At 36.9% G+C, this 13,392-nt stretch overlaps 1 protein-coding gene across 1 annotated transcript; it reads right to left on the bottom strand.

Annotated features, from left to right (window-relative positions):
- Positions 1-4,823: 4,823 nt before the first annotated feature.
- On the bottom strand, positions 4,824-12,406 carry LOC139892209 (long chain acyl-CoA synthetase 9, chloroplastic). Its single transcript, XM_071875250.1, has 12 exons — positions 12,207-12,406; positions 10,989-11,457; positions 10,429-10,509; positions 8,772-9,029; positions 8,553-8,684; positions 8,052-8,225; positions 7,713-7,942; positions 7,027-7,144; positions 6,723-6,854; positions 5,986-6,120; positions 5,693-5,899; positions 4,824-5,182 (listed from the first exon to the last, which is right to left on the bottom strand). Exons 2-12 carry the CDS (start codon positions 11,430-11,432, stop codon positions 5,015-5,017), a joined length of 2,079 nt encoding a protein of 692 aa, XP_071731351.1. The 5' UTR covers positions 11,433-11,457; positions 12,207-12,406; the 3' UTR covers positions 4,824-5,014.
- Between the last annotated feature and the right edge of the window lie 986 nt (positions 12,407-13,392).

Raw genomic sequence — 13,392 nt, 5'->3', positions numbered from 1 at the left:
GATCGTTGAGTAGGTCCGGATTGGTTAAGTGGAGAAGATCACGAGGACGTGATCGAGTTTAAGTGGGGGAGAGTTGTAAGACCCAAATATTTATTGTACATAATGTATTTATGGTGTACGATGCGTGTATGAAGTTTACGTGTTGCTTGCTCGGACGCCGAAGGAAACTGGACGTTGTCTGAAGTGACAAGGTGTGTACGTATCCTTTCAACCCCAAATAAAGTTTGTGTTGATGTTCCAAAGCCTTACCATTGGAAAGGAAATCTTATCACGTTTCCAACGATATTTGATTCATCGAAAAAGGAGCTACGGTCAAAAAGTTATGGCCAAAACAAGAAACTGAAAACTGACCTGAAGGTTGGAGCGGCGCTCCACCTTTCGGCGCGGCGCGCCGAACCCGTCTGATGCAATTTTCAGCCTTTTTAAAAGGTCTAAATGAAGGGTACTTTGGTCTTTTCACTTGGGGTCGGTTTGGGGTCATCAAAACTGATCCTTTGATCAGTTTGGATCACATTTTCACTCATCAAACACTCTCATCTTCAAACCCTAGAGTGAGAGTAGAGCTTTAGAGAGAGAGAGCTCCAATTGGAGAAGAAGAAGGGTGTTTCGGGTCAAACCTCGGGTATTAAAGTTGTTCTACTCGTCAACGGCATCATTTTGGCGGTATTGGTAAGTTCTAACTCCGAATTTCATCTTAGTGATTTGATATTCAAGTTAGGGTTTGAACTTAAATTGTTAATAAACCCATTCAAACTCTTGAATTGAGTTTGTGGATGCTAGTAATCGGGTTTATTGTTATTGTTGGTGGATTTTGGGTTGGTGAACAAATTGGCCTAGATTAGGACTTGTAAATGGGTTTAATCACTAGGTTTAGTGATTATGGAAGTATTGGAACCCATTTAGGGTTATTTGGTTGACTAATTTTGACTATGGGTCAAAATTAGGGTTTGGTGACGGTTATGACCCAATTGTCGATTTAATAAGGTTTATAAACTTAAAATGGATTAAGTTGAAGCATAGAACCGAGTTAAATATGTTTTGGTGTCAAAACTTGCTAATGGCGTGATATTGACTTCTTATGGGTCAAATTAGGGTTTAAGTGTCTTTTTGGGCAAGATAGGTGTTTAACACCTATGATCGGGTTTAATTGGCGTATTAAGACCATTTTCACTTGTGTTAGTGATTATTGGTTAATTTTGGGCGCGGTTTGTACTTGGAAGTGCATTTGGGTCAAATTTGCACTAAGTGTCAAATTGGGTTGGTTTGTAAATCCAATCTAAGTGTGTTGTTGAATTTGTGATAATGAAATAGGTACTTTCCATTGACGGGTTGCAGATTATTCGGTAGCATTCTTCAAGACTTCAAGGTGAGTGTTAATATCCTATGTGCATATGTATGTGTAGGATGGGTGCGGGTCGGGGTGAAGTGTTTCTTGGTTATAGAGCTCACTTCACATATAGGTGGATTTGATGGACTTGCGTATAGGTCCAATTGGCACAGTTGTGCGTTTTAGTTGGCCACCTTTGGCGGGGTACACAATTTGTGTGTACATTATCACACGCGGTATGATGTGGATTATATAACCCCAATGGCGAAGGGTTAATATTGTGATGCGGACTTAGATATAACCCCAATGGCGAAGGGTAGTATTGTGAGTGGAATAATTATACGTATGTGTATATGACGTATTTATTTGTGGGTGTTATGGTATGAACCATCGAGCCGGTAGTGCCATAACATGTGTGTGATCGAGTGTGAACCACGAGCCGGTAGCACTATAAACTAAGATGTGAACCACGAGCCGGTAGCATCGAGTGTGAACCACGAGCCGGTAGCACTATAAACTAAGATGTGAACCACGAGCCGGTAGCATCGAGTGTGAACCACGAGCCGGTAGCACTATAAAATAATTGATGTGAACCACGAGCCGGTAGCATCGAGTGTGAACCACGAGCCGGTAGCACTATAAAAGAGTATGACTCAATTGCGTATGGTGTGAACCACGAGCCGGTAGCACCATAGCGTTATGGTTAACCTTGGGAGTTTTACGCATTGTTATATATATATATTGTATACGTATAATGTTGTATCGACGTGATGTAGCTAACCTTCTGGTTGTAGCTTATTGGCATTGTTCGCAACGTTGTTTGCGAACTTACTATATTGTTGGTGTTGTTAGCTTGTGCTTAGTGAACGTACGGTATGCTAGGTTTAGCTTGCCTTATACTTGGATGCTTCGGTATGCGCTATTTGATTATTATTGTGGCGTGTCCATTTTATACATATATATGTATGTAGTATATTTTCACTCACTAAGCGTTAGCTTACCCTCTCGTTGTTGACTTTTTTATAGATTGCATGGATGCGGAGGCTCGGGTAATCGGGGACTAGTGGACTCGCGTAGTTGCTTTAGAAGGCTTGCTTTTGGATTGATTAGGATTGGGTAGCGTATCCCCAATCGCCATGCTCGACCTTAATTTTGTATTACAAATCATGTGGTTGAAAACTTGTATTTTCGTACGAAAGTCGTAAAACGGCCAATGTGGGCCCGGTCTTCGTAAAACTAATTTTATTAATGGAACGTGTTAGTTCTACATATATTAATGTATGGTTAAAAGCGTTTTGTCTAAATACGTCGGGAAGTGGTCAAACATTTTCGCATTTCATGACTTTTTGGACAGGCCACTTTGGCGCGCCGCGCCATGTGCTGTTCCAGCAAAATATTTTTTTTTTTTCTGCGTTATTGGTTGGTTAACGGGTTGGGTTGTTACATTTTGTCTCTACCTCACCCACACGCAGGGGTTATACTGCTATCCTCTCCACCGCGTATATAATCATATGTTTCTTGTTGAACTTTTGCGAAAGTCGGCGGGACATCTCGTCGCAATCTTCGCACAAGAGTAGGATGTCGATGTGGGTTAATAGCATGCAAAAAACCAAAAAAATTTTGATCTTCATTCAATCGTGGAATTTTTTGGCACTCGTAAATATACCGCGTAAGTAATGCGCTCAAAGTTTCCTTGTTACCTTGCTTAATATCATGACATTCTATATGTGTCTTTTTCTGCGGTAAAAGATTTTGAAACTGCAGCAAAAAAAATCGCGCAAATCGACAAAGCCAATGATACTGCGAGATTGCAGACTATGAAACCACTCCCTTGCTGACCCTTGCAAAACCATGGGGAACACTCTACACGCAACTGGTTCATCCCAGTTATAGGTGCTTGCCACCCCTTCAAAGCGTTGCAGAAAATCTAAGGGATCGGTTAAACCCGAATAGACTCCCAGAGTTACCGGCACGATCGGCGAAGAAACAATTGGATAGCCAGAAATATGATGGGCGAACTTGTCCGCAGCAGTAATGATTTCTGTTGCCTTTTTTGTGCGAGTATCTGCATTCTCCGCACAAAACTTGGTAAGCATGTCTTGCAAAAAATTTGGCTGATCAAACTTATGTTGCATTGATTTTGGCGCAATGCTTTTGAAAGCATCCGCCAAAAAATTTTGGGCATTTTCTCTGCGAGCAGCATCAGATGCTTCACCCTCTTCCCCATAACGAGGGAAAGGTGTTGGTGGTCGCTTTCGCTTAACATGTGGATTTTTAACAAACTCTTCCACGCTGTCCGAATCATCAGAAAATTCGCTTTCTTCTCTTGGCGTCTTCGCCATTTTTGAGTTATATGCAGAATTCAAATGAATGCGATCTTCTGCATTATCACTATCGCTATCATTACGCTCAAGAACTAAGCGATCAACTTGTGATCCTGAATCGTTCAATGGCCATAAGTAAGTGCGCGGTATGCGAGACTCACGACTGCACTTAGCATCTTTCTTAGCTTGCTCGATAGCAGTACCAACAATCTTGGCGGTTCGCAGACTAGATTTTCCAGATAAAACTTTTACTCGCTTCCCATCAGCGATTGTTTCATCGCGATTTTGCAGCAAAGTTCTGCGCGCAATCATTTTCTCAGCAGCGATTTCTGGCTGCGAATCACTAGCGTTGCTTACAGTGGATGTTTTAGCAATCGGTTCTTGAACCGATTTTCTCGCGGTTATACTAGCATTTGTTTGCAACGGAAATATCACGACGTTCTGTGAATCGCCAGGCAGTGCATCAGCATTCGCAGAAACGCCAGTTTGCTTTGCATTTGTCATCATAACTGTCAAGCAGATCAACGGATTGCGTATTCAAAAAACACCTGCAAATCATCACAACAAAAACACGATTGAAATTAAACCGACGAATTAATTGTTTGATAGCACAAAACAAAAAATTTCGAGTTCAATTTGTAAAACGTGTCCCACGGATGGCGCCAATTGATCAATCCTTAATTAATAATGTTGCTTAATTACGGATTGAGTGCAATAAGATTATAATAGAGGATGGGATGTTTGATGATTATTTTGGGCCCCGATGATCGTCTTTCACTTTAACTATTAAGTGATCAACCACCCTGACCTGGTCTTGATTGTTAATTGGCATAATTCACTTTTGCGCGATGTAAAAATCCCTTGGGCAAGATCACAAGTGGAAATTACAAAGACTTAGGCAAAATGGCAGAGAATCAACCACCTATAAATGAGAGGTCATGCTCCCTATTTATAGTATTAGAGGTATCCGCGGTCTACGAGTCACTTAACTATCCGCGGAAACTCAGCGGATTAAACCGCAGTCATTTGCTAGTGCGAAAAGATAACTGCTATACCTATTTTCAGCGAATACTCCATAACCTTACATTATAGTTCGCGCAGTTCTGCTCTTGGCCTATAGCAAATAAAATATACATATAAATGCTATGTATATGATCACACATCTAACGAAAAAAAAAAATGTCTATTTCATTTTGTTTAGCCAAACTTGAAAATTGAACAAATGTATCTATCCACTTTACTTCATATTTGAAATGAGATTAACAAAGCCGAGCAGAAAGACTAACGGTAATCGTTAACAATCAAAACTTGTACATCAACAAACTATTTGAAGTCATTGTATAATGCTGAGTCTAATCATCAATCAAGATGCGTAGAAATTAGCAAGATCCTCTGAAAACATCTTCCTGATAACGTCTCTTTTGAGCTTAAGTGCAGCAGTAACCAGTCCAGATTCAGGAGTCCATGCTTCTGATAGCAACTTGATCTTTGCAGGAATCTCAAATCTCTCCAATCGTGCTGTTTTTGCAGCCTGCATGATCATTATACAACATTAAAACTTGTAGCCTCTTCAAATTAAGATAAAATTACTAAAATAGTCCCCGTGGTTTGTTAAAAAATTGCTGATTTAGTCCCTATGGTTTTTATAGTCCCTGTGGTATGTAAATTTTGCTTATATAGTCCCCTAGTACTGACAGCTGTCTATTTAACCCGTTAAATCTTATCACGTGCGAGATACGTGATGAATAAGATAGTCCTTTTCTTTTTCAAAACATGTGTTTCGAACATGATAAGATTTAACGGGTTAAATAGACAGCCATCAGTACGATGGACTATATAACCAAGATTTGCATACTAGAGGGGCTATATTACTCGGTCAAAAAAAACCATAGGGACTAAATCAACAATTTATTAACAAATCACTATTTTAGAAATTTTGTTTCAGATTAATGAATTCTCATGAAAAAAATTTCTGTACAGGGGATTATATGCAATTCGTATGGGTTAAGTGTCCTGAAATGTAACATAGTATTATTGTTACCTTTACAAGGGAATTATAAACTTCTTTAACCGTTTCTTCCATCTCGCACAAACTTGCAAAGTCATTGAACTCGACACCTTTCTGCACGGCCCAATATTCGACTGCAGATTGTGATGCAACCACTAGAGCCACACAATAACTATGGAACGAACTAGCGTACACCATGATGTTATCAACATAAGGGCTAACACTTAAAGCTGCCTCAACCTGTAAAAAAAAACAACGATCTTTGAGTGAATACCGAGTTTCATTTATACGACATCAGAAAAATTATTATATATAAGATTAGGTACCTTTCCTAGAGAAACATATTCTCCATGTTGAAGTTTGACGATATCCTTTTTACGGTCGATTATCTCGAGGCAACCGTCTTTATGAAACTGCCCAACATCGCCTGTATAGAACCACCTAAACCCTCTCTCATCAACCTTTCGGCAATAAAGAAAACATAAAGTTTCATTACGTCCAGTGAATATTTCGATATTGCTAAAGGTGGTGATTGCGACCCACATAGTTACAGGTCAGGGTATGTGTTTTATCACAGAGGATCGAATAAAGTTTTTATTAGCTAAATGGAGAACACGTCACTCAGTTGAAATTATTTTTATTAAAATTAATTTTTTTTGGAAGGCAAACTTACACACCCACCTAATATTAACACTTTTTATTAAAATTTTGATTTTATAAATGTAGTAATAATAATGTTCTTTGCTGACAAAGTATCATATTTATGTAAAAGCAGAAGAAAACATTTATATGATGGACAAAAAACTGTTTAATGGCCAATGCAGCCCAAACACATTTTAATAATTTTGATTTTATAAATGTAGTAATAATAATGTTCTTTGCTGACAAAGTATCATATTTATGTAAAAGCAGAAGAAAACATTTATATGATGGACAAAAAACTGTTTAATGGCCAATGCAGCCCAAACACATTTTAACCAGTACTTGACCCAAATATGTTGCCACATCTATATCTTACACACCTCCCGCATATAAAAAGAAGCAACGGAAAAACGGATATTACCTTGTATACTTCTTTGGTCTTCTCGTCGTTTTTGAAATATCCAAGAGTAACATTGGGCCCACCAATCACTATTTCTCCACGCGGCATAGGTGAATCACTGGTTAAATAACCGCCTTCAGGCCAATCTATTAACTGCAAAGATGTAAATAATCGTGATCGTTGAATTCTCTTTCGTATAGATGTCTTATAACTCAAATGCAATCGCATTAAGTACATGTTTTCATACAGAATAAAATTAATATAGATCTGATCAGACAAATTTTCATATGAACACCAAGGTGATGTATCTCTATTACATACTAACCTTGATATAGGAGCAAGGAAGAGGTGCACCAACACGACCAACAGATGTATCATCGTACTCAGAAAACGTCCCACCAGCACATGTCTCAGTAAGACCATAACCTTGACCTATTGGAGCACTGAGGTAGTAGTCCCCATAACAACATGAAAATTAACAAAATAATATAGTAAGTAAACTGCTGCGATATGATTGATTCTTTAGGTGTATTTGAAAAAAACACTGTTGTAAAAGTCGGCCAAGTCGCCAAGTCGGCCGACGCGTCGGTTTGGGGACTAGCCCGTCCCGACTCGCCCAAAAACGCCTTAAAAGTCGGTCAACACTAAAAAATTGGGTCAAAGTCGAACCAAGTAAGCCGAGTCGGGTCTAAGTTGGTCAAAGTCAAAGTTAGGACATTTATTTATATATTCTTTCAAACTAGATTTTATGTCATATATCTATGTTTGAAATATTTATGTTTTATATATTTATGTGTAACGTATATATGTTTAATTTATCTATTACTAAAAGTCAACGTTTGTCAACGACCGACTCATCCCCGTCTTGTCACTCCAAGGTCCCAACCGACTCGTCCCAGACTCGCGACTTTTATAACCTTGAAAAGTGGTGGCTATCTCTGAAAACTTTCCAAAATTAACTCGTCTAGTAAATTTGTTATAACAAAGCATGTAGAATGTCTTAGTACTAACCCAAGACAAACGTTGATGAATCTTTGAGTATCAGCAGACAAAGGGGCACCTCCAGACAATATGAAGCGGATACGACCCCCCAAAATGGCCCGAACCTTTTTAAATACTAGAATGTTCCATATAAGCTTTTCTAATCCCCATGCCCCAAACCAACTGCCATTTATTGCCGACAATCGACGGTTGTAGGCTAAATTAAACAATGTCTTCGATAGTCCACCTGCAGAATCCACCTGTAAGTTTTCAGCAAAAGGTCATACAAATATTGACTGTATCGAAGTAAAGAACATGAAATGATGGTAATATAAAAATACAATGTATATGCATGAAAATTCAACCAACCTTTTTCCGTACACCGTCTCTGACACGGTCGAGAATAGCAGGAACACATGCCATCAAAGTTGGCCTTAAGACCGACGCATCTCCTTTTGTGCCCCTCTTAATTTTGTTCGATGTATCTGTAAGAGTTAGAGGGGATCCATAACCTATAGAACTTCCTACGGCTGCAATCAGATTCTGTAGTAAACGTAAATATAAATCAGTTCATACATAAGGGTCAGGGGTATGTACATTAGAGTATGGGGTCGGAATACTCTCCCTCACGGTAACCCGAAAAGGAAAAAAAAAACTTATAACTTTTGACCATATTTGTATATTCCACCTAATTTTTTTTGTTTGTCCGAAAAGTTTGTCGATTTGCAAAAAAAGAACAATATTTTAAAATTCAGTTATCTTGCTCTAAATATAAAGGGCAAAAATGACATTGTCTAACCTATCTTGAATTGAAGAAACAAATGTTAGGGGATAGTAATAGTGGGACGGAGGGAGTATATAATGTTATACCTCGGCTGCAAGTTCAAGAATATGTGCCATCGGTAAATACGCTAAATAAACATCCTTGACTCCAAGGCCAGGTACAATTGTCATGACAGCAGAAACTGTCGATAAAACGTTGCTGTGTGTCATCATCACTCCCTGCATATATTGACAAGTCAATTTCATAACTTACCACGAAACCAAATAAGAAAAAAATCGAACCAGATATTGTAAGTTTCTACTAACCTTAGGTAACCCGGTACTCCCGCTTGTATACATAATCACTGCCACATCAGCAACAAGGGGTAGATCTGCTTCAACAGGATTCTCTCTGCCAATTTGTTTTAATTCAGAAAATGATAAAACTTTCCAACTGTTGTTTCCTTCAGTTGAAAAGTGATCATCATCCATGCATATTACACGTTCTACCGTGTCAATTTGTCCACTTAAATCTAGAAGCTTCTTCAGCTCTTTGTTTCCACAAATTATTGTAGTAACCTCCGTCTGAAAAAAATAATAAATAAAAAAAAACCTTTTAGAATATAGTCAACTGTCAATTGGAGCACTGTTTCTTTACAGAGCATTACTAATCTTTAAGATACCCCTTTTTGCCGTATAGGAACTTTAAGTAGATAAATGCCTTTTTATTATGAAAGCAATATCAAAAAAATAGAAATGGATTGGTATACATAGATTTCTTTTTCTGTCTCTTCTCGAGACAATATTGGCGATTAGGCGTGAATATCGGTTAACACCAGTTTAGCCCAAATTTTGCTGATTCTGAAGCTTTTAGATCCATTTCTTAACCAAATTCACTCAAATTTATCAGTAGATCTGCTTGTTTAATTCTTCTACCACTTGTTTTTTTCAAGAAAGCATGGGCCATTGTGGGGAAGGATGTATGTTTGGCAATAAAGATATTACTTTAATATTGGATACGGTTTGGAGAAATGAATGCCATATTAATAGCCTTAATTCCAAAAAACCCGACTCTTAATAAAGTATATGAGTTCAGACCTATTGCTTGTTGCAATGCATTGTATAAATTCACAAGCAAGATTTGTCACAAATATGATTTAAGATGAGCTGAACAAGGTGGTTAATTGTAATCAAAGTGAATTCATGTCAGGGAGGCATATTCAGGATTATATTTTAAATTTTAATCACTCAAATGTTGCAAGATTTGATAAAGTCAAAGGTAAAATAAACTATTGGAGAAATAGATTGTCATGTACAGGGAGTCTGCAATTGATTGCATCGGTCCAATCTTCAATGTAAGTGTACATGCCATCAGTAAAGGTTACCTCAAAGAGTAATAAATGATACTGAGAAACTGTTCAACGGTTTTTAATGGTGTCAACTGTCTATATCAAGAGGAAGGGCAAAAGTAGCTTGGAAGACTGCTTGTAAGCCAAAAGATCAGAGGTCTCAAAGTTAAACAGTTAGAAGAAAATAACAACTAAAAAGGATTCTATTTAGGTCAAACTGAGCAAGGTCATCTGAACAATACTAAACTCAAGTAAGTGAGTTTAAGCGTTAAGCATTTAACGCAGTCCTCAAAACTGTTAATATTGTTTTGATGGCTTTGTTTGGCTGAGAACTAGTGCAAGTAGTGAAATAAAGTGATACCTATTACAAATTGTATATAGTTAGATGGTATTTTTCATATTTTGTCTTGTTATGTGCATAGTTTGGCTGAGAATATATGCATAGTTGGATGGTATTTTCAGATCCTTGTTTGGTTAAATGTGCAGGGAATGTCCCCTTACATTGTTGTATTCGTGTAATCATTTATAGCTTTCGAAAGTCAATATATTTTTTTTTTCCTTTTCAATAAAATAAATATAAATATACTGGACTTTCACGTAAATAGTTTTTGCTTTCTAAAACATAGAAGAAATACCTCATTCAATGAGTGGCAAATGGCTTCTTCTCCCAACGATGCATACATGGTCACAACGGTGACATTACGCCTGAAACAAGCCTGATTGACAGGATAAGATACGATAGTTACGTGATGATGGTTATATCCATAATAAGTGGCAATTTTGACCCATATACTTATGAATGTGTCAATTGATGATGTGTTATATCTCTAACTAGTTGACCAAGTAACATCAAGATAACAACTCAAGATATGCAGAATAAACGAGTCAAAAGTCCCCCAAAGTATATATTTTTAATTCATACAAGTGAACAAACTAAATAACTTACATCAAAGATCAGATTTTTACTGTGATATAATTTTTTAGACACATAAACTATCCATACTATACAGGATGGAAAGTGTTTCGGGTCAGCACAAATTGACCCGTCCCATTTTGACCCAAACCAACACTACCCATTTTGACACCTCTAACATCTATATAAGAGTTGATGGATCGATGATAGAGTTAGAGAGTAAAAAAATTTCTACATGTTCTCAACAATGTTCAATTGCAAAAGTGAATCATATTAAAGTACCTGCAGTGCGATAAACCATTCTTCACGTGTATCCGCAAAGATCGCAACACGTTCGCCACTTTTGTGCCCAACTTGCACCAATCCAGACGCAACGTTACATACAACTTGAAACACTTGACCATAACTCATCCACTCGTACTCACCTAAATGAAGTTTTTCAAACGTCTTCCCGTCTGAATTTACTTCTGTCTCCTTAGAAATCAATTTTCGTGTTCCAAGTAGATTTTTGTCAACATGCTGCTTGCATGCGTGCTCGAAAAGATCAGCAAGAGTCGTGATCCCGGCCCACGCAGTTTCCACCGGAGACGTAAACCGATGGTTTCTGATCGCGTACCCGGGCTCCCCACCAACGTCAGTGAGCAAACCTCGTTTTTTCTCCCTTTTAGAGCGAAGGGCAAGAGTGAGTAAAAGTGGAGCCAAGACTCCAACTATATAAGCACTCATGTCCAAATCACTCCAAAATTATCAACTGAAACAATAATTAATAATTAATACTTAATAATTCTTCATTATAAAGAAAATCACATAACATATTAAAACTTTTTTTTTTTTTTTTTTGAACGGCAAGATTTGCATCAGTGTATCATTTATTTCAACCGACACTCATCATTTGCACTTTCAACATATTAAAACTATATATGTACCAATTAGTAGATATATAAATCTCTACAACAAAAAATTGAGTACAACAACAAAAATACCCAATTCCACTAATGTAAGGTATGGGGAAGGTGTGATGTGGACTTAGAAAATAAAAATACAATAAATAAATTTAATTAATTAAGTAAAACCAACATATCATATAGGCTATATAGTTCATCTCCATGCTTTTTTTTGACTTGTGTTCAGCCAAGTTGGATTCTTTAATTCTTAAGCTAAAATAGGCTTTGACTAAGTTGACCAACACCAAAACTACCATATTAATCTCAATAGACAATAGGGCTACTAACTACACGAATAAATGCAAATTAACATTCTAATTTCATCCATTACCTTAAAAGACATGCAAATCTATGAATAATAAATGTGAATTAACGTTCTAACTAGGTAGATTCATCTAATTTTCAATCAATCAATTACAAGCAATAATCGGAGAATAATTTGATTATAAAATTAAATACATTATTATACAACGAAAACTACATTACATGCAATAGAGTGAATGTAAGAGCAGATCAATGGCAGACGACTGATTAAAAATTGGGGGTTTATAAATACCTAGATAATATTGTTTGAATACTGGAGAATTAGATGATGAGTAATTTTATTACGTTAATTTTAAGGAATAAATAAGAATAAATATTGGGATTAAGTTTGATTTGATGATTGATTGAGCGGAGAAAACGAAGATGTAAGAGGTTGTAGTTTCAGACGGTAGTGAGAGTGTTGAAAATATGAGTGGACTTGTTTGTTTGTGATTGGCGAAAATAAGCAAAAAGATAACGACAAGTAACAGAGTATATACTTATTAGTATGTTGTTGTACTAAGTCCAACTGTGTGGATGGTGATGATTCATCATCGGAGACACTTGTAAACCCTTTACAACTTTATTCATAGTAGGTTACCAAAAATAACCCAATACTTTTATTTTTATATTTACATTTATTTATTATGGTTATATTTATATATAAAAAAAAAAAAAAAAAAAAAAAAACACTAAATTAGAATTTAAGGATCGCTAAAGTTACAAGTAGGCCACTTCCTGTCTGCCCGTCACCGAGCTCGTTAATGATCGTGACTATACAACCTGGATATGCAGCAGCTCGCCACTGGCTTCGCCATCTGCAACGAGCCTCAACGGACCAAAAGTGGAACCCACATTTGATTTCATATTTTTTCAAACAATTAATGAATGAATTTAATTTGGGATGCGCATTCGAATTTTAGGAGAGGCAAACTGAGGATTTTCTCGTATTTAAATCTCCTCGGAGGTTTTCCCTTCCTAGTTCCCGAGTGGGTTTCCTCCGTAGTGTGTGTGGGTGAAAATGATCACGAATGTGGTTTAGTCCCTTATGGGTGATACGGAAAAACAGTTAAAAATATATATATAATTTAACCAACTACAAATACAACCCATCACACAATCATTTTACACAATCATTTCATCTAACTTTACTATTGGATCATACAATCTCACTACCATTTCATCCAAAAAAAAAAAAATGTATCAACCAAATAATAATGAATTTTTCAACCATATGATCATCAATCCAATTATGTCAACAAATAATTCGACATCAAATCAAGCTAGCAATTCTTCTCCAAGTCAAACTAGTTTTTCACAATTCACACCAAATCAACACGCATTCTCTAATGACCCGTCCTAATCCATCTGGACGAATACATTACATTTGGTTACATTGCGAGGTACTTGACCTCTATATGATACATTTTACAAACATT

Source organism: Rutidosis leptorrhynchoides, chromosome 2 (genome assembly GCF_046630445.1).
Source record: "Rutidosis leptorrhynchoides isolate AG116_Rl617_1_P2 chromosome 2, CSIRO_AGI_Rlap_v1, whole genome shotgun sequence".
Classification (NCBI taxonomy): domain Eukaryota; kingdom Viridiplantae; phylum Streptophyta; class Magnoliopsida; order Asterales; family Asteraceae; genus Rutidosis; species Rutidosis leptorrhynchoides.
The sequence above is the reverse complement of the archived record's forward strand: the minus strand, read 5'-3'. Positions and strand labels throughout refer to the sequence as shown.

Excerpts from the sequence above, each read along its gene's own strand:
- LOC139892209 (XM_071875250.1), bottom strand. The coding sequence starts at position 11,432 with ATGAGTGCTTATATAGTTGGAGTCTTGGCTCCACTTTTACTCACTCTT. Across the intron at positions 7,943-8,051 it reads GAGACGGTGTACGGAAAAAG|GTGGATTCTGCAGGTGGACT; the intron begins GTTGGTTGAATT and ends GAAAACTTACAG. Across the intron at positions 6,121-6,722 it reads AGACCAAAGAAGTATACAAG|GTTGATGAGAGAGGGTTTAG; the intron begins GTAATATCCGTT and ends TATTGCCGAAAG.